General features: G+C 36.4%; 1 protein-coding gene across 1 annotated transcript; it reads left to right on the top strand.

Moving 5' to 3' along the window:
• The first annotated feature begins 92 nt into the window (after nucleotides 1-92).
• On the top strand, nucleotides 93-9,998 carry LOC309505042 (fragile X messenger ribonucleoprotein 1 homolog A-like). The gene is made up of 8 exons (XM_082178410.1): nucleotides 93-379; nucleotides 494-572; nucleotides 682-794; nucleotides 3,428-3,514; nucleotides 4,939-5,137; nucleotides 5,623-5,808; nucleotides 6,042-6,121; nucleotides 7,275-9,998. The coding sequence occupies exons 1-8, from the start codon at nucleotides 266-268 to the stop codon at nucleotides 7,440-7,442; spliced, it is 1,026 nt and encodes a 341-aa protein (XP_082034536.1). The 5' UTR covers nucleotides 93-265; the 3' UTR covers nucleotides 7,443-9,998.
• Nucleotides 9,999-23,354: the final 13,356 nt, after the last annotated feature.

The following is a 23,354-nucleotide window of genomic DNA, read 5'->3' as shown; positions in this document are numbered from 1 at the left end:
GTGAATATGTGCTCAAAATCTAATGCTGTAGACGCGTCCTTGCATATCCTCCTCAAAAGCCACAACTGAACTGAACATGCATGTTTTTAACCATAACATTTAAACTGCTTAAATCTAAACAAATAACCACTTTTAAAACACATGCCATCATGGTTTTCCATTAAGTACAACATCCGCTTATTTAATAAATAAAAAAATTCCCTTCCAGAGCTCTCGGCAACTGGCTTCAAGGTTCCATGAGCAGTTTGTGGTGCGTGATGACCTCATGGGATTGGCCATAGGCACCCATGGGGCGAATATCCAGCAAGCCCGAAAGATTCCTGGAGTCACAACCATAGATCTGGATGAAGAGACCTGCACGTTTCACATCTATGGAGAGGTAACTGCTTTATTGGGGACTTTCTGTATGTAAAGTCAATTAACTGTGATGGCTGTTAGAATATGTGAGCCTAAAACTCATATCTGAGATGGGTCTTTGTGATTTCAATTCCAGGACCAGGAAGCTGTACGGAAGGCCAGAAGCTACCTGGAGTTTTCTGAAGATATTATCAAAGTTCCTAAGAATTTAGTCGGTGAGGACAAACAAAATTAACAACATTCTCCTTCACGGACTGGACTTTCTGTCCTGCACCAAGATGGTTAATGTGAATCATTAAATTATTTTCTACCCCCGTCCTGCAGGAAAAGTCATTGGCAAGAGTGGGAAGCTGATTCAAGAGGTTGTGGATAAATCGGGAGTTGTCAGAGTTCGAGTGGAACCTGAAAATGACAAAAAGCCTTCTCCATTAGAGGAGGTCAGTGAGTGGGCGGCTGAACACACTCGTTGTTGTATTTATGGGTGGCAGAAATGATGATGCATGAGAAAATGCATTAATTCATAGTAATTGTTGAAGACTGCATTAGCCTACTAATCAATTTTAGGAATACATATTTCAAAGCCATCCACAATGCAATCTAGTGAGTGTGTGTGTGTGTGTATATATATATATATATATATATATTTTGAGGCATTGAATCTTTTTTTAATGAATTATATATTTAATGAGTTATATATATATATATTAGAGTTGCTCTGATCGATTGGACGCAGATTGATAATGGCCAATAGTCACGAACCGATCGCAATTTGATCACGTAAAACATGCAAGTAAACGGTATACAGATGAGGCTTTTGCACCACGTTCTGTTTTGTAACTTTGCAATTAGTATTTGTAAACTATAGTAAATCGCACATCTTTATTTAGAGCAGGTTGTCGCGATTCAATTGAGCCCACTCACAACATAACATGATGCGTAGATCTGGAGAAAATCCTCATGGAGAAACATGACATGCTGCTTGTCTAATATGGAACCTCGGGGATCCGATCGCGTCGCGATCATGATTCAGTGTTTTCCAACGTCATTTGAATTTTCAACAAATGGAAACTGACAAAATTTGGCCCAGATGCAGTTGTCATGATTGTGAACAAGCCCAAACTTGATTTACTAGCAAAATAGATCAATAAATTGCATCACTTTTTCGAGACAAGATTTTTTACAAGAACTTCCAAAGATGATCAAAATCGATTTTCCTCAATTTTAAAGGTTTTCTATCAAATGAGACTTGATAGAACTTGTACTTGATACCTTTTTATTTGTTATAAGCCATTACTTTTAACCCTTCTGCATCGATTTAAAAAAGTTGCACATAGGTCCATAGTGGATAGAAACGTCTGTGTCAAAAAAACGTCCATAAAAATGTGAAGCTTGGGAGCACAGACTTAAGTTTGGTCTCATTTTAAAGACGACTCTTTATTACTGAAGTAAATAAATTGTTAAAAGTAAAACCCCCCCAAAGAAATTATATAGGTTTAAGTTTAGGAAAATGATATATGAACATTATTTTATATAAAATGTATGTTTTATGAAACATTTTGAACTCTAACGGCTAGAAAATCAAATCCATACATCTAAACAAGTTGTGTTCCAAATTTGAGGTTGATATCTCAAAAAATGAGCTTTCAGTAAGAGCTTGTTTGGGCGCAGTAACAGATTTTCCCCATTTAGATGCAGCAAAACTCCACCGGTGCACACAGTGGTTGGATTTGTTATTTGCAGTTGAGTTTCTCTCTCAAATATTACAAACACTCACGTACACGCACACATTTTTTTTTATTACACACGTACAAACCACACTCTGACATCCATATCAAAACACCCACACAATTATCGTTGCATAATTTATCCAATTGGCTCTATAATATGCCGAAGCAGAAAACAGGAATAAAGCGAGTATTTGCTTTATAGGCCAAACTTGAAAAAATGGCACTATCTGGTAAAAAATAGTAAAAAAAAAAATATTTTGAAGCCTTTGCCAACAGAATGAAAGCCTCTTAACAAAGATTCCATCATTTTATAGTTAAATGGCCCCGGGATTAAAAATAGCAGTTTTAATTGGGTTCAATGTGGACAAAGTATTTTGTGTACCTAGTGCAAAAAAAAAAAAAAGAAGATTTTTTTAAAGGAAATGTGGGTGAAATAGTACCCTGGTAAACCAGAGTTCTCGCGAGAGCACAAGTTGAATTTGCTCAGCGAGTTACTCTGGTGTCGAGCCATGGAGCTCATTAAATATGCCCCTCGATCTGAGCTGCACCAATCACATCGGGTTATCTGATATAGGCGGGCCAGACGCGATCTAAACAGATGACGACAGCGTGTGACGTCGAAGTCATCAGTAAACATTGGCTAAATAGCAGTGGTTTGAAACGGCTTTGGCCGCTACAATGAACGAGTTAGACTTGGCTTTTTCCCAAAAGAGGAACAGAAGACGGCGCTAGAATCGTTCCTTTGCAAGTAGGGTGTTTTTGCTGTTTTGCCGACCGGAAGAGTCTAATCTACCAGTTAGCTCTGCTGGTAGCTAAGCGTATGGGGTTTCTTGTTGTGATTGGTCGTAGTGTTATCCAATTGCGTGCTGTGAGATTTTCAAATGCATGCTTGGTGCCGCCCCTCGAGCTGGGCGATTTTCATTAGTCGATGCCAGACCATTAATCTTTTAGATTTAGGTCTGGATTTACAGGCTAGTGAAATAGTACAATTTATTTAAAACTACAGACCTGTGCCAAATTTTGGCACACAGGCAAAGTGATAAAAAATGTTTACAAAAACACTGAAAACAACAAAAGTGTCCATAAGGATGCACAAGGGTTAAGTATGTCACTTGAAATCACATGAAATCATTCAGAGAGCCTACATATCACTTATAAACATATAAAGCTTGATAAAATCCTGATCGGAGCATCCCTAATATATATATATATATATATATATATATATATATATATACATCCTACTCCTAAGTCGACTGTGTATTTATCCAATATGGAATTTATCATTCATGCTGTCAAATGATCATTCATACTGACTTTGCATACTTTAATTGCAACTGCAGGGAATGGTGCCGTTTGTGTTTGTTGGGACAAAGGAAAGCATTTCAAATGCACGTATTCTGCTGGACTACCATCTGAATTATCTAAAGGTAAGAACCACTTTTTAGGTTGCTTGGATAATTACTATTGATCATACTTGGGTCATACTTGAGGTTATTGATTAAAAACCCTGACTATTAAACTTTGGTGTTTAGCTCTTTCCGTTTAATTTACATTTTCCGTTTGGCGGTCAATAAAATAGCAACAAAAAAGAAATAAAGAATTGACTAGAGACCATGGGCTGCATTCTCACAAACATTCTTGAGAATAAAATTATTCTTAACTGCAATTTATTTTTTATTTTTTTAACTGAAGAATAAGTTTAAAAATACTGTATTCCCTAAAACATTTCTCTTGAATATTATCATATTGTTTTCTCTTAAGATAGTTCTTTAGACAAAACTTAAGAGGAATTTGAGTTCCTGAAAATAATATTCTTAAAAATCACCATAACCTTAAACTCGTCGTAAATCCACAAAATAAGATGTTTAATGAATTTTTGGAGAGCGCAAATGAATGCACCAGACAGGCTCTTTAAAAATAATCAAAATACAATTTCTAGAAAACACTGTTGATATTTGAAATCAACACAAACAAACACACCCCTCCCTTCATTGCTCCGCCCCCAAAATGCACAAACATGCAATGCTAGAGTGTCTCTGTATCATAGCTGAAGCGAAGCAAAATAAAACTAAGATGGCGAATGAATGACAAGGAAGAACAAAAAACTGAGCAGACAGAACACAGAGTATACAAGCAAGAGTTGGTTGTTAGTCGCCAGCAGCTCCAGACAAACAATGACACTCAAAACCGTCCTGTTCCAGCTAACATTACAACAACAGCATATCTTGATTCTGTGATTATAGCAAAATTATATTTCTAATCATCACCCTTCTTTTTCCAGTGGTATTCCTGTGAGCTTTTGTATTGTCTCTCACTCTCTCTCCTTCCCCGTCTGTTCTTCCTACTGCTGATTGGTTCAAAACGTGTTGTTGTGCTCAGTCCTATCCACTTTCAACAGCGTTTCTCAGAAATCGCTTCCTGCACCTTTATAAAAGCGCGAACAGCTTTTGAGGTGTTTGAGTTGATCAGCAAGTTTTCTGATAGAACTGCCATACAATCAGAGAGTAATCCAAAGCCTCTCATATTCCAAAGAAAACAGAATTTCCTTAATATATCCCCAGAATATCAAAGACACCTGGGGTTGTTTTTAGACCTTAGCATTTGTTGTTTTGTGCAGTTGTTGGTACGAGTTCTGCTCGAATAAGCATTTTACATTTTCTTCAGAATACTTGTTGTTCTCGTTGAGCAGATTTTGATCACAGAGCACATTAGTACTCGTTGCAAAGCAGCAATTGTTGACTAGTGACATACTTAATGCCTCAAAGATAATCATGTGATGTTCACTGCTCTGATTTAGCCTCGTTGTTCTTGTGTGACGGTGCATTGTTCATGTTTCTTTGGTCCTGTTTAGGAGGTTGATCAGCTGAGAATGGAGAGACTGCAGATCGATGAACAGCTCAGACAGATCGGAGGAGGACCCAGAGCTCTGCCGGGACGACCCGAGAAGGAAAAACCCTTCATGGCTGATAATGGAATGGGACCCTCACGGGGGGGCGGCAAACCCTTCGGTCGTGGAGGGAGAGGGAGACGGGGCCCGACACTGGCCTCAGGTATAACTGGCCTCAAATGATAAAAGTCGAGCTTGACTAGTTATGGAAATTGGTGGCCCTAAACATCACACTTAAAATAGTTTGACCTAGTTTCACAGAAAGGTCTTAAATTAAGCCAGGATTAGGCCTTAGTTAAATTAGGACATTTAAGTAGCTTTTATAAACGTGACTTAAAAAAAAAAAAAAAAACTTACTGGTGTGCATCTTGAGACAAAACAATGGCACTGATATATTTGAAGATGTGTTTGTGCAAGTTGCTTTCAGTTAAAACAGCTTGAACGTGCATTTTAGTCTGGAACTAGGCTTAAGCCTTGTCTGTGAAACCGGGAATTTCTATTAAAGACAATTGTTTTCATGTGATAGTATTACTTTCTGTTACATAATAGCCGTTGGTTTGATATTTAAGCATCAATCATCCACTAATTAAAGCATAGTGTCAATTATCTGATTATCAGTTTCTTGATTATGGACTGTATTTGTCCCAGGCACCAATTCTGAGGCCTCCAATGCATCTGAGACCGAATCCGACCACAGAGATGAGCTCAGCGACTGGTCCCTGGCCCCCACAGATGAGGAGTCCATGGGTTACCCCAAAAGGGCCCCTGATGGACGCAAAAGGGGTGGTGGACCCCGGGGTCGTGGAGGGAGAGGAAGAGGAGGAGGATACAAAAGTCAGTTTTTAGAGCTGTTACCTGTCTGAAGGGACTTTACAATGTCACGTACAGTTATAAAAAAAAAAAAAAAGTGAAATACTTGATTGTAAATCTGTTGAAATCTAGATTGTATAAATGGACTGTACATTTATACATTTCTGCATTAACAAGCTTCTCTCATTTTGATTTTTATTTATTTTTAAGTCATGTATTAGTTTTTTGTAACAGTCTTTGTTTTTGTCTTGAATCAGCTGAAGACATGCACTGGAACGAGTCCCGCTCTCGTAGTTCCAGAGACTCAAAGCTGAGACCCCAGGAAGACTCATTGCAGGTCTGAATCAACATATATAATCAGTTATTTCAATATTTATTCACTATAATTATAGCAGATTACACTTAGTAAATTTAAATACAATATTTACAATATACACACCATTTTTCTTTGTCTATAAAAAATGCTGTTAGTTGCTAATGCCAATATTTATTTCTTTATTTTTTATATTTGCCTACTAGATTATCAGTAATGTTTGCAGTATACATTGTGTTGTTTTTGTTTTAAGTTTAATTATTTATACATGTCTTGATATTTTTTACAATACCAGTTAATTTTCACGATTTAAAAAAAAAGAAATTTTTTTTAAAAGTACATATGCTATTTAAAAGGTTAAAATATTAATACAAATTTGCAAATTGAAGACTACATGGCATTAAGTTTATATAAATTTAACATTACTTTAGGTTACACTACCATTCAAAAGTTTAGGTTTGGTAAGAATTTCTTTTATTATAATTTGTTTTGTTTTTTTTGTTCACCGAGGCTGAAGGCTTTTTTTTTTTACTAAAACAATACAGGAAAAAAAAGTAGTATTTTGAAATATTATTATAATTTAAAATAACTTTTATATATTTTAAAATGTAATTTATTCCTGTGATGGCAAAGCTGAATTTTCAGCATCATTACTCCAGTCTTCAGTGTCACATGATCATTCAGAAAATGCAGATTCAGAAATCATTCTAATATCCTGATTTGCTGCTCAAGTTACATTTCTGATTATTATCAATGCTGAAAACAGTTGTGCTGCTTAATACGTTATATAAACCGTGATACCGTTCAGGATTCTTTGATGAATAGAATGTTCAAAGAAACAACATTAATTTGAAATAGAAATCCTTTGTAACATTATATTGTTTTTACTGTCGTTTTGACCAATTTAATGCGTCCTTTCTGAATAAAAGTATTAATTTATTTAGTTTTTCTTAGTTTTAAGCGTACTGACCCCAAACTTTGGAACCAAGTGGTTATTTAACAGTAATAACAAATAACCAATTGACATGAAAAGTTTTTGAGTTATTATTAGCAGTGTCCAACAAAAAACTCACTTGGAACTGGTACTTCTGACATCCCAACTAAAAAGAAGAAATGCATTGCTTAATGTGTGAAAGCTTTCATCTTGTACAACCTGTCCAATCTGTTCGTTTGCCAGATCCGCATCGACAGCAATAACGAGAGGAGCGTCCACACCAGCCGAGGCTCTCAAGCTCTGGCAGGAGACAGTGGAGGGAACCGGCAGAGACCCATAAAGGACCGAGTGCTAAAGAAAGAGAAGCAGGATGTCCCCGACAGCCAAGCCGTTGTGAACGGCGTTTCGTAGAGAATAAATTGCCCCCTTCCCCTCATTCTCCCACTCAGCTCCACCAATCCAGATGCTTCTTCATTAGAGACACATTAGGCCAAAGAGAACCAGGTCAGTAGGGCTGTCGCAAGACATGACATAAAGCACACTTTGTAATTGTTAGTGGGGGTATAAAGACGAGGCCTCTTGGTGTATGGTGTGTGGAATTTGGAATTTGGTAGTCTTCGTGGATTAGAGAGACCGGTCTCTAGATCACAACTGAAGCTACAGGTTTTCTAATTGACTTTCTAAATAACTACCTATGAAACTTAAAGAAGCTGTGGATTAAATGTCTCTCGAAAATGGAATCGTGAAAAAAAAAAAAAAAAAAAAAAAAAATGTTTTCCAAGCAATTGGTTTTTAACGTTTTTTTTGTTTTGTTTTCCACAATGTCCAATAAAGGGAAAGTAACACATTGGAGGATGAACTCAAGCGCTCGGGGCACAAGTTTATGCCACATCTCATGGCATACATTGTTTTTACGCGCTTTGGTGTCCGTGGTCACTCGAGCCCATTCTGATGTGAGATCTTAGCCACATCATTAGCAAAAAAAAAAAAAAAAGAAAAAAAATGGCAAACCATGTAAACAACAACAACAAAAAAATGCTCCTGTCTGGATCTGTGCCTTTAACTAGTGTGGATAGTATCATAATTTGGATGTTTAAATCAGGGAAGAAGACGTGAACAACACCCGACTGAGTGTTGAAATCTCAGCCGACGACTTAAAAAAAAAAAGAGGTGTTTTTTTTTTTTCTTCTGTGCTGCATGTAATTCATGAACATTTTGTATGTCTGAAAAGCAGGATTCTATCAAGTCGGCCGAATTATATTTCACCATAGTAGTAAAGGTATTAACCTAACTAACCTAGTCAACTGTGGAAGTCATAAATTGTAACCAACCACCCAGAGACGAATATCAACGCTAATTCAGTGACGTAAGCATCACCGAATATACATTTTGACGTTTAGCATATCTTTGCATTGTAGAACAATTCTGATTTTTTTTATACTTTTTTTTTTATAGAAGTAGCAAAGCAGGTTCCTTTAAATAAATGTCTTTGATTTCTCTTATTTTACCTCCCATCACGATAAACGACACAAGGTGATTCTTTTTATTTCTCTCGCAAAACAGGGTGGAAATGCTCTTTTTCTTTTCCGTTCACGCTGGCCACAGTAAACTGCCATCGTTCCTGCTGTATTTTTCAGCATCAGGTGTTGAAGCACTTATATCAACTCTCTGTAACATTGTCTTCGTCCTAACAATGGCTCATCATAGACTGAAAAATGTTGAACTGTGGGGTTGCATTCTGTATATTATGTCATCCGTTAAGAGATTGTTGCTGTTCTTTTTAGATTGAACTTTAAATGTGCACTTATCATGTTTGTGTTACTCTGCAAGTACTTTATAATCTATAAACCTATACTAAACTAGAATGTGATAAGACTTCCTCGGCAGGTGAATCACATGTATGCTGTCAACATAACTAAACGGAAGTTTAGATATCTTCGCTAATTTTGAGTCTACTGTACTTTTTGCAGCTGAATTCGCTTCGAGAGGGAGAAGAAGGGGCGACACGATGTTAACTTTGATATGAAAACCGTCTGTCTTATCCGATTAGTGCTTGTGCATTAAACTTTAGTTTACATTTTTAAGACGCGATGCTGTTTCTTAACCCACGACTCTTTCGAAACCTACTGTGACGGTAACCATGGTAGTTTTTTCTGCTTTTCCTTTGACTGTACAGCAAGAAAACCGGTCGTTTGTTATCCTCTTTGCTCTTTTTCCTATACGTTTCGACTTCTCTTTATGCTCCTGTACTCTCGCTAGTCACCTTGGCAGATTACCAGCTCTACCTGTTAAGCTTTTACACCAGTTTTAAAGTGATTTGCCTGTGAAAAACGGAACGAACGGCTTCGGAGACGTCAAAAGAACCTGTGACCGGCGGCAGAGGATTGTGGGTCGGGAAAGACAAACCACTCTCGAAAACCGAGGCGGTCCCGGCTGTGTCCGGCCCCTCTCGCGTGGCTCTTAAATTTAGCCTTTACTTCAAAATAAGGTGTTAAATGGTTTACTATCAGTATTTTTAAAAACCTGCACATCCACGGCGGGCTGTAAACTGGCAAGATGGCTCAGTTCACTGCAGTCTGTTCCAAAAAAAAAAAAAAATTAATAATAATACTGTTCCGAATCTTTGAAGTGTTGCCAAACAGACTGTTTTCTAGTTATTTATTTTTTGGAATGTATATGAAAATGACAAATTGTAAAACCATCTCTTGCACACATCATAGGCTATTGTGATTGAAAAAAGAGCTGAAAAGAAAAACAAAACAACAAGAAAAAGAAAAAAAAAACATGAAATACTGTAGATAATGAACTGAGGTAGACTGACCTTGTATGTTACTGCACTTTGGGTAATAATTTCTTTGTACATAATAGCAGAACAGACTGGGTTTTATGTTGACATTGTTTGGTTATAGTGCAATATATTTTGTATGCAAGCAGTTTCAATAAATAAAGGTTGATCTTCCTCTGCAATCTGAAGTGTTTTTTATTCCTCGCAGGGAATTGGACGTTTTACAATTCCGTATGTGGCGATAAATCTGCGCGTCATTAAAGGCGACAGCAGATTTAATTAGTCCTCTCTGTAACACCAGCGGCTTCCTCTGCATGTTAAATGCATGTTGCCAGTGCTCCATTTGTAGCTGTCGTTTTTTTGTTCCGCCACTTGGTGGCGCTCTCGGCACAGGCCGTGCAGAGTTCAGCAGAATCCTGCACAACAATGGCGCTGCAACTGCTCCTTTAACTAATGAATGATGGCATAGGGTAAGTTGGGACACTTTTGACGTTGAAATGCTTTACCTGAACTCACCCTGTATGTAGCGGCTCCATTTACTAGTCTTTGTCTTTTGTATAGCAATTACTGTGCATTATTTCAAAAGGAAAATCATGTCAGGTAAGATTGTTTACTCTTGTTAAAGATGTGAGATTTTCATGTTTTGACTGCATTCAGAAGTGTGTGTGTGTGTGTATCTATCTATCTATCTATCTATCTATCTATCTATCTATCTATCTATCTATCTATCTATATATATATAGATAGATATCATATATCATACATATTATGTATGTCTGTATATATGTATATATATATATATATATATATATATATATATATATATATATATATATATATATATACATATATACAGTATATATATGTACATATATATATACATATATATAGACATACATACAGACACACACACACACGTATGTATATGTATATAATACACACTACTATTCAAAAGTGTGGGGTCATTAAGATTTTGTTTTTGAAAGAAGCCTCTTATGCAAATGTTATTGCATGTTATTACAATTAGAATAACTTATATTTGAATATATTATAAAATGTATTTTTTTTCCTGTGATCAGAGCTGACTTTTCAGTCTTCAGTGTCACATGATCCTTCTGAAATCATTCTAATATGATGATTTGCTGCTCAAGAAACATTTCTGGTTATCAATGTTGAAAACAGTTGTGCTGCTTCATATTTTTGTGGAATCTGTGATACATCTTTAAAAATATTTTGTTGTAAATATTGAACTTCAAATATATATGAAGTAATTGCACATATTGCACCCAATGTTTGTTTTTTTTGTTTGTTTTTTTTTTATGAAAAATTTCTCAAAATAAGGGCAAAAGGCTGTCTGTTTTAAATTACCTGCACATATTATTTAGTACAGTAAAACATTAGCTTTACATTCAAGTGAACTTAGTAAATATGATTGCTTAAACCAATAGCACACCTCAATAAGGTGCATAATTACAAGTATGATTCATGTAATTGGTGTGGCATGTTGCATACTAACATTTAATAAAATATTAAGAATGAGCAATGGCAACAATGATGCTTGCCTTACATTTATAAGATCATAGAAATTAAAAATCGCAGTCATGTCTCTTTCCATTCCACATACGTGGAACTGCAGTTTGTATTTAACTATACATCTGTAAAGAGGACACGCATTGGCTAGTTAAATATCTTCCCATTCCCTCTGCTTTCTCTGACGCTCTTCTGCTAGATGCAGTGCGATTGCAAAAAAAAAATCAGTTTTGGTCCCGCATCACTAGATTTTCACCAGAGCTGACAGAAATGTAGATGCTCTCTGCCTTTTTGCAGGAGGAAAGGGCCAATTACCTCCAACCCAAACAAAGTCTGTTGGAGCCCTTATCCTGGAATCCGTGCCATCATCCACCCAATGGATCCAACAGACTGACCTAGATTCCCATCCACTAACAACCACAAGAAAGCACATACAGTGACCTGTGTGTGTGTGTGTATGTATCTCTCTCTCTCTCTCTCTCTCTCTCTCTCTCTCTCTCTCTCTCTCTCTCTCTCTCTCTCTCTCTCTCTCTCTCTCTCTTTCTCTCTCTCTTCCCCTCATTTTTCCCTTTCCCTGTGCAGTCATTAATAAATGTATAGGAAATTAATGACAGCACTTAAAATTATGCCTGCAGTACTGTTTAATTGGTATGTAATGACAGAAGCTGTACATCTATCACAGCTCTGTCTCAGTCAAGCGCTTTAACTTAAAACGAAAACGCACTGCATTAATTGAACATTGATAATTGTTACTGCACAAGGAAGATTACATAATCTTTTTTAAGTTACAAAATGTCACAAAATGCTGTAAATGTTTAAATGAAAATGGTTTTCTGGTTCTGTTTAATTTTTATTTATTTTTTGGTCAAAAAACATGACTGATTTGTTCAAAAATACATAATATATTGATGAGCAGGTTAAGTAAAAATACAATGAATATGCAATATAGTGCATGTATTCAGCAAAATGCTCTTGTTGACTAATGAGTCAGTGACATTTTGCAGTTTTATCGAAGTCTTCCCACAGTTGAAACACTGAGCGATTACATGTGACGTGATGCGGATTTCGGTAAGTTGTACCGTTTATTTCATGTTTATTTCATGTTTATTTCGTGCTATAGTAGTAGAGAAATGAACTGAGACGCCACATCGATCTGTCGCGCCACTTTAAAGAGTGCTGGAACGATAGTTATTGTTTGAATTTCGTAATAAAATTGACAGAATTTGAAATATGGGACTTTTTTTCATGTCAGAAGTAGCAAAGCACAAAGCTTATTGTTGAGGCAAGCTACACATCTTTGTTCATTCATCAACTGAAAACAGCACAGATCGATTCTTGGGATTTTATAATTGATATCAGAAATTTTTAACCCAGCTCTACTGATTTATAAACTTTTTTTTATCGCATATGGAAATATTAAAGAGGTCTTGAAATCATGTGAAAGATATTTTGACCATTTTATAACTTGGCAATGTTTTTAATTTTTAAATGTAAAATGTTACAAAATTGATGTTTGTCAACAAAAACTTCTACTTTGGAAATTACATTTTGTACAGAACTTTTTCAAGGAAAGTATGTTTAAACCACGTGACTTTTAGAGTCATTAAATTGTAGTTGAAGATTGTACTGTTCTCATGCTGGTTTCAGTTTTAGAGGGAAAATTTGACATTCATTTATTTATTTTTATTTTAATCATCTCAAACATCCTTATTTGACATGTAACTAAAAATATATGATCATGCATGTAGTTGTGGAACCATTACAAGATGAATGGTCTGTTCTGTTCTCTTTGGGATTTTAAAGGGTCAACCAAATATCATTATTTGTATCATTAACATGTAAAGAAGAACCTGTTTTATAGTGTAGTGCTAACAGAAAGATGCACTCATTAACGCATTTTTGAAGCCTCTCTCTCTCTCTCTCTCTCTCTCTCTCTCTCTCTCTCTCTCTCTCTCTCTCTCTCTCTCGACTCATTTCTCTGTAGCCCCTGGCGTGAGAGACTCAGACTCGTGTGTGTGTGTGTGTGTGTGTGTGTGTGTGTTGAAGTGGGATTCAGGGGCCACACACTGAGCCTGCTGCCAAATCTCACACTCCAGCATCATCAGTCTGGGTTTTTTCATCACAGGCTCGATATCTGTTCTCCATCTTTAATGTATGCTTTATATCACAGTGACATCAGAAAGCTATAAGAAATGTTGTTGATTTCATCGTGAAGAATCGCATACGCTAAACTTGCCCTCATCATTTTATGATTAACTCTTTTACTCCATTTAATGTGTTATCTAAAACAAAACAAAATCATATCTTAGTTTTTTTTAGAGAAATATATACCATAAATGTGCATGTCTTAACTAATATTACATTGTGAATTGTAATAGGATATAATTATAATCAAATCTAAATAAAACACATACACACACTACCATTCCGTTTGAGGTTGGTAAGATTTATGTTTTTGAAAGAAGTCGCTGATGCTCACCAAGGCTGCATTTAGGGTATTTTTTTTTTTTTTATTAATATTTTTATTCTGAAAGTCAAGTCACCTTCATTTATATAGCGCTTTTAACAATATAGATTGTTTCAAGCAAGGGTAGCTACATTAAATTGATCAAAAGTGAGAACAAAGATTTCTGTTTCAAACAAATGCTGTTCTTTTGAACTTTCTAAGAATCATAAAAAAAAATAAAAAAAATACATATATATATATATATGGTTTATATACGGTATTATGGATTTCTGAAGGATCATGTGACACTGAAGACTGGAGTAATGATACTGAAAATTCAGCTTTGATCACAGGAATAAATACTGGTATATTTCAATATTTACAATATTTATAGGCTTCTGCTTGTCAAGTGTAAGATTTCATATTTGTTTTCAATAGATATATCGATAGATAGATAGATAAATTATCCTTTCTTATCCTTCTAATATCATTCTCCGTTGCCTCTGGTTTATTAACTGAATAATGTGACATGAATGACCTCAGTATGCCTGTCAATATGGTGCATCCGTGACGAAAAAATGTTTTATCCATCTTTAGAAATGGTAATTAAATTGATAATGGAATGCAGCGCTGAGCCCGGTTAACCTGAAATAAATCACCAGATAAACAAAGACGGGAAGGCCCATTAAATCTACTACATTGTATTAATTAGCAGGAGTCAAACGATGTTACCTACCTATGGGCCCTACATTTCCAGATAATACATGACATGTGGAGCCGGTCATTATTTTCAATGAACACTAATTCAGACGGATGGCATGGGAGGAATTTGTGGTCAAAGAACATGGGGACTAACCTCTGTTAGTTCACTTAATTGAAAAGTGAAATTAAATTATTGATTTTTGTATTTGCTCCAGACAAATGGAGGGCCATGCTGACATCCCGAGCGAGAGAGAGAGAGAGAGTCTAGAGACGTCGAGCAAAAGCAAAGTGCTCCCGCGAGCAAGACGGCCCCTCACCAGAGTAGTCAAATTCAATTTGCAAGAGAGTCGTTTTAATGCCCGTGTCAGATGCTTGTCTCCTAATGCATTTTGATGAGTATGAAGTCTTCTGCTCCTAATGAGGCGGTGCGTCTGAGCGATCTGATAGCTTATCTCTCTGAAGGAGAAACAATAACGCTGCTTAAACGTCCTTGTCCTCATATAGACGTAAATTTAGTTGTTTATATGATTGTTCTCCATCATACACTCAGTATGTGAAGTATCAATCGTGTTTTGGGGAAATGCAATGTCCACAAAAAATAAAATATCCTGTCACAATTTATATTAGGTTTCTTTAACTATCATGTACTTGCATAAAAAAAGACAATTGTCTGGCTGTATAATACAAAAACAATTGTACTTATTGTGCTGCTATTGAGGTACGAAACGGGTAAGGTTAGGGACAGGTTTGTTGGTATGTATAGGTTTATGGGTGAGTTAAGGTGTAAGCGAAAGGTCAACAGTGCAATATGTAATTACAGAAATTAATTTCAGCTCTTACATGCAGATATATTTTTAAATATAAGTGCAATGCAAAATGTATGTACTCAATAATTGCACTCTATCAAAGTATTCTGTTAAATTTACAGTAAAAAAAAAAAAAAAAAGACTTATAAACTTAACTTATAACCATTCATTGTAATAAATTATATAATACTAATTTTCTACCATGAAATACCAAAGTCTCTGTTAACCTTAAAATGCACTGATAACCACCATGATAATAAAAGTGGTTAAATAGAAAGCCATATGATGAATCATCACAAGTAAGTGGCCTGTCCATAAAACATCAATATACAAGTTATACTTGTGTATAAGGTGCACAGGGTCATTCAGACAAATACAAAACACCATTAGGATAATACGCATTACACTATAATAATGCAATATCAAATGAAATACAGAAAATGTAACAAAACATTTAATATATATTGCTGAGAACATAATAAAAGTAAGCAAAGTTATTTGGAATATAATCATGTGACTGATAGGAATGTCCAATTACTGATCAATTAACATGTTTTTACTGTAGCATTTTTTTAACTTTTTATAGCTTATATGTACAATGTTATCTACTGTAAAAAAAAAAAAAAAAAAATGTTTTAGCCATAAATAGTAATTTGATTATATTATAAAATGTTTCAAATGAAATAGATGTTACATATAATATATTAGTAACATATCAGTAGCATATTATATATTGATCAAAACACTGACCAAAAAAGGTGCTCCTTTAATTTTTAGGGAGAGACAGGGCTGGGTCTCCCTTATCAGGAGGGATCGCTTGCAGGTTCACCACTTGATCCCTGAAAGGGGTAGTAGGAACCTTAGGAACCTAGCCGGGTCGGCATCTCAGGACCACGTGAGACTGCCAGCCCGAACTCCAGACACGTTTTGTTAACTGAGAGGGCTTGTAGGTCTCCCACCCTCTTGACCGAGGTGAGCACAGTCAGGAGGGTCGTCTTCATAGAGAGGGCACTGAGCTCGACTGACTGTAAAGGCTCAAATAAATCTCTCTGTAGGGCCTGTAAGACCACCGAGAGATCCCAAGAGGGGATGAGGCACTGTCTCTGAGAATTTAACCTCTGCACACCTCTCAGGAACCTGGTAATAAAGTCACACCCTTTGCACACGGTGCCCCAGCCTGTCTTGGATGCGTCTGTTATAACAACACGATGTATGTACACTTGTTCTAGGAAACTCCTGCCTGTAGAAAAGAAAGGTCCATCCAAGAACTGATTGTGCGACATCACCTCAGTGTGACGACCACGTGATGTGTGCTGTGGCGCCATGCCCATCTTGGGTTACCGCGACTGAGGATACCATATGCCCCAGGAGCCTTTGGAAATATTTGAGAGGGACCGCTGTTTTTTACTTGAAAAATTCAATCAGTTCAGCACTGTGCGAGCACAGTTTTCTGAAAGACATGCTCTCATTGTGACAGTTCAACTCCTTGCAGTTCAACTCGACACTGATAAAAGAGATGAGCTTGCTCTTTTGCCAGTTGGCCCGAAGTCCCAGTCGGACTAGGTGCTTGAGGACCATGTCCCTGTGTGCACAACTCTCGAGAGTGAGCTAGGATTAGCCAGTCGTTGAGGATGCGAATGGCCACTTCCCTCAAGAAGGCAAGGGTAGTCTGCGACTTCTGTAAAGATGCAAGGAGACAGGGACAACCCGAAAGGGAGGACTTTGTATTGATATGCCCCCCTGCAAAGGCAAACCGTAGGGACAGGAAGGATCGAGACGTGATAGTATACGTCCTTCAGGTCTATCGCCGCGAACCATTCCTGGTATTTGATGCACATCAGCATGTGTTTCTGAATGAGCATCCTGAACGGGAGCCATGTGAGGGGCCTGATTCAATACTCATAGATCCTGAATCGGTCTGAGCCCACCACCCTTCTTGGGTACAATAAAGGGCTGTAGAACTCCATCTTCATCTCCGCTGAAGGGACATGCGCTATTGCAGTTCTTTGCAAGGAGAATGCATTTCCGCCCAGAGAGAATGTGAAGAGAATGCCACTGTACTTTGGCAGGTACCATTCAAATTGGATTGTGTAGCCGAACCAAGTTGTCCTGAGAAAGGCTATGTGACGGGAAAGTAAGTGCTAACCATGCGTCCAAACTCTGGAACCTCATACACGACTGCATTCTCAAACTGCAGCATTTGCCTCTGAAAGCAAGATAATGTGTGTATTGCTTTTCTTCAGCGCGCTCTGAGACACAAGTACTTTATTATGTACAAAAATTATTACATACAGTGGCTTCTCCTACTTTTCTAAGTGATATTCAGCGCCTGTTTATTAGGAAGTGACGATTTTCTTCTCTTTGACTCACTGGATGGAAACGCTGCTTTTCGCAAATTTTTTATGCGATATTCCAAATTAAAAAAGTTAAATTCGCAACTTTCGATGAAAACATAGCTAATGTCTCAGCATGAGCACAGCCCAAACACTGAAGGCAACGATCGTGGTCGTCCGATGGAGACATAAATCGATCGCACCCAGAAGAACACGGACGGAAAGGTAAATACATTTTTTACATTTATGCATTTGGCAGGTGCTTTTATCCAAAGCGACTTACATTGCATTTCAAGGTACACATTTACATTCTTATCAGTTCTCTCTTTTTCCTTGGGAATCGAAACCATGACCTTGGCGTTGCAAGCGCTAACGCTCTACTGTTAGAGCTACAGGAAAGGTAAGTTGGAATATACGCAAACCGCCATGTATTTGCACTTTTAGAGGAACTTGCTTCTTCAAGATCGCCACTAGCCGCATTTCTATTACCCTTCAAACTGCGCAAATTTAAATTGCGATTTTAAAATATGCCCAATGGAAACACGTCAATTTCGCTTAATTTATCTCAATTAAATTAGCTCCCAAGAGTGACCCCTAGTGTCGTTATTTCGACACAACTTCGAAAAGACTGCGGAGATAAAAATGTATGAAGTGACCAGGTGTAAACAGGCCCACATCAGACCTCAAAGAAATATTGTACTAGAAATATAGTACTTTCTGAACCTATTCGGATTAATTTTAGTAGCTTATACTTTTTTTTTGTGCACCATTCAAGGCTTTCTCTTTTAAACCAGTGACTGATCCAAAAAGCGCTTCTGAAGAACACCTAAAGTTTGAATGGCCAGTCTATTCAGATTAATTTCTATATAACACTTCTTTTCAGTATTTAAAACCAGTGGCCTTGCCATTGTTTGAGTTCTTTGAGCAAATGTTCACACCAAAGCCTTTCAGGAAATCGAAATGTTAACAGTTATGTGAAAGACTGTCAGTGTAATTAATTCTTTGTTCAAGACCTCAAAGTGAAAATGATTAGAAATGAGTTTAACCCCTGTCATGCTGCCTGAGTGACCCAAAGAGAAAGTCCCACAGTGAATGGTGTGACTTAAGAGACCTGCACCAGGAAAGTGAGGCTGAAGTTCTGACACATAAGTGCTCCTTGTAGGCATTGGTTTAATGGCAGGATGGATGTTAAACACTTCAATAAACAGTCAAGACCACCTGCTGGCTTTACCCGTCTCACAGATTTGACTGATGACCCAGTCTGGTTGGTTTAACAACCTGAAAAACATTTGATACTTTAGACGGGATGTAAAACATATCCCTTATCTCTTCAAAGGAATTCTCAATAGAGTCCTCTTAATCATAGTCTTTTGATATACCATCATTTAGTCATGGTTAAATTTAATGTTGTCATTACTGTTTGCTTTATAATTGTAAGTAAATTTAGGTTTTGCAGAGATATTTATCAAGATGTCACACATTGTTTTCACTTTCTACAAATTAAGAATACAATTTATGTATGTATATATACATATATACATACATCAATGTTTAAATATATATATATACACACACACATATACACATATATTTACACACATATGTACACACATATATACATACATATATATATGTATATATATATATATATATATATACACACACATATACATATGTACATATATACACATATATATATATACACATATACATATATATATATATATATATGTGTGTGTGTATACATGTATTTATGTATATATGTGTGTGTGTGTGTGTGCGCTGTAAAATTGTTTTTACAGCTGTCACTGTAAAATTACAGTAGACAATGTTTATGAATGCAAGTGAAATTACAAGAGCAACTGAACTTACATGTACTGCTATACATTTTACGGTAAATTAGAGCATTTGCTGTGAAATTCAATTCACTGACTACAGTTGAGATTTTTCACTGCTGTGATAGTGTAAATATATGTTTGCTGTAAGTTTCAGCATTTTTGTCACAATAACAGGTTTTCATAAATATAACCAAATTTATTGTGCAATAATGGCTATTTAACATTACGAAATATATTTGGAGAAACAAAAATGGAGATTGCACATTAAATGAAAGGCTTTAGCCTTGGAAAAAAAAAAGAATACTACTTACTTCCACAACAAGAACCACTGAGAACAGCAGCATTCAAATGTCAACTATACAGGGCTCACATCCCTACAGTGTGACTGAACATCAGTCATAAACAAAAGAAATGGTCTGAACGGTGCCTACCTTTAATTAGCCAAATCCATAAAAAAGGCAAGAAGTGTACATTAACTTGAATATCAATCATGAACTTGAAAATCAGACCAAAGTCTCTTGTTTCAATTCCATTGGACTACTTTTGTTTAAATGGCAAGCCATTCAAAGTCCATTAGCTTTCGTAACAGTGTGCATACATGTGGGTTCATTCCATGCATTTTCTTGTCTTGCTTTCCAACAGCAACTTATATAACAATAAAATACAACAATATAATACAAAATCTGTCAGACAACACATTTGTCAGACAACTATATTCATATATATATATATAAAATTCTGTTTTTTAATTCTATATATTTAATCAAATTCTGTAGTATTTTTAATTTTTCATTGTTATATAAAAGTTGTTTCATTTTGATGTTTATTTAATGCTTATTTGCTGTCATCAGGGTTTTAATCTGCTGATATATCCAAATTTCTGATATAACCAAATGTCGATGACAGGGTTGCACAAATTGCAGTCTAATGATTGATGATTGAATAAAACATAAAACAGCTTCACACCTTTTGCTTTTTGTTTGTTGAATCAATAATGTCAGGCTATTTGTGGAAAGTACCTATTACATACCTAACACAGAACATCTAGGTTTACCAGCCCTTCTTTGGAAGTTCCCTGGACCGATAACTGTAAAAACTGAACACATGGATTAGCTTCCACAAGGCATATCTTTGTCTCTACACATAAAGTCAGACCCCTTGTGCACCTGTCTTTTTTTCTTCTCTTCTTTTCTCTGTGGCTGTCAGGAGCAGCAGTCTGGATGTGGGAAATGTCAGTCCCGGACTCTGAAGAGTGGTGTTGTGAAGTGGCAGTGAATCACTCCGAGTGAGGAAGCAGTCCATGCCATTCAGAGTGAGTGTGTGTGTGTGTGAGCTGCGTTTGACAGTGTCCTAGGAACCAAAAAGCCAAGTGAAAAGTGACGAGCCACTGCTCAGGCTGTCATTGATGTTGGTTTATGTGGGATCTTTGTGTCTTCCATGGTCAGACCCATATTTCCCCAGCACTGTCCTGTTTACTCGCAGTATAGAATATATGGAGTCTGAGGACCACGGCTATACAAATCTATTTCGTTTTGATGCACAATCAAAACCTGTATGACTTTGTTTCTGTGGAGCTCAAAAGAAGAATCTCTAAGGTGATCTTTTAAAAGTGTTTGTTGATCAGGGCCTGTCAAGCCCTGAAAACAATAAAAAGCACCATACAAGTATCAATGTGTTAGTAACAGCTATAATGACTGAAGGCTTGTTCACACCAAGAATGATAACTATATTAGCGTCCACACCAACGCAAGCTAACTTTATTCTTATGTGCGTGCTGCAGTTTTGACGTCTGCTGTTTTAAGTGTTCGAGCTCTTTACAGCAGGATGGATTCTGATTGGCTGTCAATGTTTTTAATCATTCATCAACTGGAAAATATCGTTCTGAAATTTATTCCAGCGATATCGATTCTCTGTATGGTTATAGTTGTGGTGTGGACTCTGCTAATCTTTAATATTTAGAATGATTTTACAACTGTATCTTTATCGTTATTGTTCTTGATGTGAATGACGGTCCTTTAGACACTCAAAGAAATATGGCTTCTTTTTTTGGGGACAACTGGTCACTACCATCTTGAATATTGGGCTAAACATCTCTTTTTGGTTCAGCTGATACATCTATCAATTTCCACTCGTAGGCCTTTTACTACACCACTCTCTGGGATGCTGGATTTTGATTGGTCAATCGTGGCATTCTAGAGGTTATATATATATATATATATATAATGATGATGATAAACCTATTAACTTTATATTTATTTATTTTTTTCACTCTGCTAATTCAATTAAATTACAATTTTGGGGTCAGTAATGAAGAAGAAAAAAATGTTTATAGCCTTTTTTATTTATAAAAAAAGTTATAGGACTTTCACATTGTTATACAAATTCTATTTCAAATACATGCTCTTTTTTTTACATTCTATTCATCAAATCCTGAAAAAAAATCCCGGTTTCCACAAAAATATGATGCCACACAACTATTTTTAATATTGATACTAAGGATATGATGATAAGAAATGTTTCTTGAGCAGCAAATCATATTAGAATGATTTCTGAAGGATCATGTGACACTGAAGACTGGAGTTATGGCTGATGTAAATTCAGCATTGCGTCACAGGAATAAATTACATTTTAAAATACATTAAAATAGAAAACGGCTATTTAAAAAAAAAAAAACAGCCTTTCTAACAGCCTTGGCATGAGACTTCTTTCAAAAACACAAAATATTTACCAACCCCACATTTTTTTAACCATGTTTTAGACTTATATTCACTTCATGTTTAATTATTTCACTTACATTTAATTGTATGTTGGCTACCTGATATAGTTTTGTCCAGTTTCTGGAGGTTGGACCTAATCCAAACTTTTTAACCAGCATCTCCATTTTGCATAGGTAAGCCCTGTTGCAGGGGTTCAAATGCTCACCACAAAACCAAAAAAATTTTAAAAATAATAACTTGTGTAAAGTTGTCAAGTGTAAAGTTCCTGTCAGTTCCAGCAGAGAGCACTGTGTGTCTGACCAAAACGAGCACGTCAGATTAACCCTATAGTCTCACACTGGGTAAATACAGACTCATCCAAAGTGTGCAAGGGAATTTGAGTGAGTGTGTCTAGATTAAATGGCATTTAACTCTCGTTCTGAAATATTAGTTATAATATTTATCATCTGGAGGGCTCTTCAGACTAGTTCACACCTGGCTGCTCAGGTACAGTAAGGTAAGAGCTGCACTGGTGGATCATGGTAGATGTTTCCTTCACCCCTCGACAGCAGTGGAGCAGATTGATGGGGGCTTCAGGTGGGACGGTGGCTGGATGAGAGGTCCAGATGGCTCATTACCACTGACAGCAGTTTATTTTATCCCTCACGCTCGCTAAAAGGTCACGCTGTCCGCCGACTCTCAGCTCGGAGAGTTCTTCCCATCAGATCAGCTCTGGCAGAGGGGAGCGGTACTGGAGACTGCATGGGTCACAGGTTGGTTGGATCATATGCTGTCTCATAAGCACATTTGTTATGAAATACTTACCAATAAGAGAGATGTTTAATGGATGTGAGGCATCCATATGCAAATGCTTATGTCTTTGATAACACTTTAGTTTAGGGTGCAATTCTCACTATTAACTAGTTGCCTATAGCATGCATATTACTTGGAAATTGGCTGTTTATTAGTACTTATAAAGCACATATCAATGCCTTATTCTGCATTGACCATATTCTAAATCCCTTAATATACCCAATAAACTTAACAACTGCCTTACTAACTATTACTAAGCAGTAGTTAGGAGTTTATTGAGGCAAGATTCATAGTTAATAGTGAGAATTGGACCCTAAAGTGTGACCCTTGTTTTAATATGTATGATTTAAATAATAATTTAATTGGCTTTAATG

Source organism: Leuciscus leuciscus (assembly GCF_965113295.1).
Source record: "Leuciscus leuciscus genome assembly, chromosome: 8".
Classification (NCBI taxonomy): Eukaryota; Metazoa; Chordata; class Actinopteri; order Cypriniformes; family Leuciscidae; genus Leuciscus; species Leuciscus leuciscus.
Note: the sequence above shows the minus strand (reverse complement) of the source record. Positions and strands in the feature narration are given on the sequence as shown.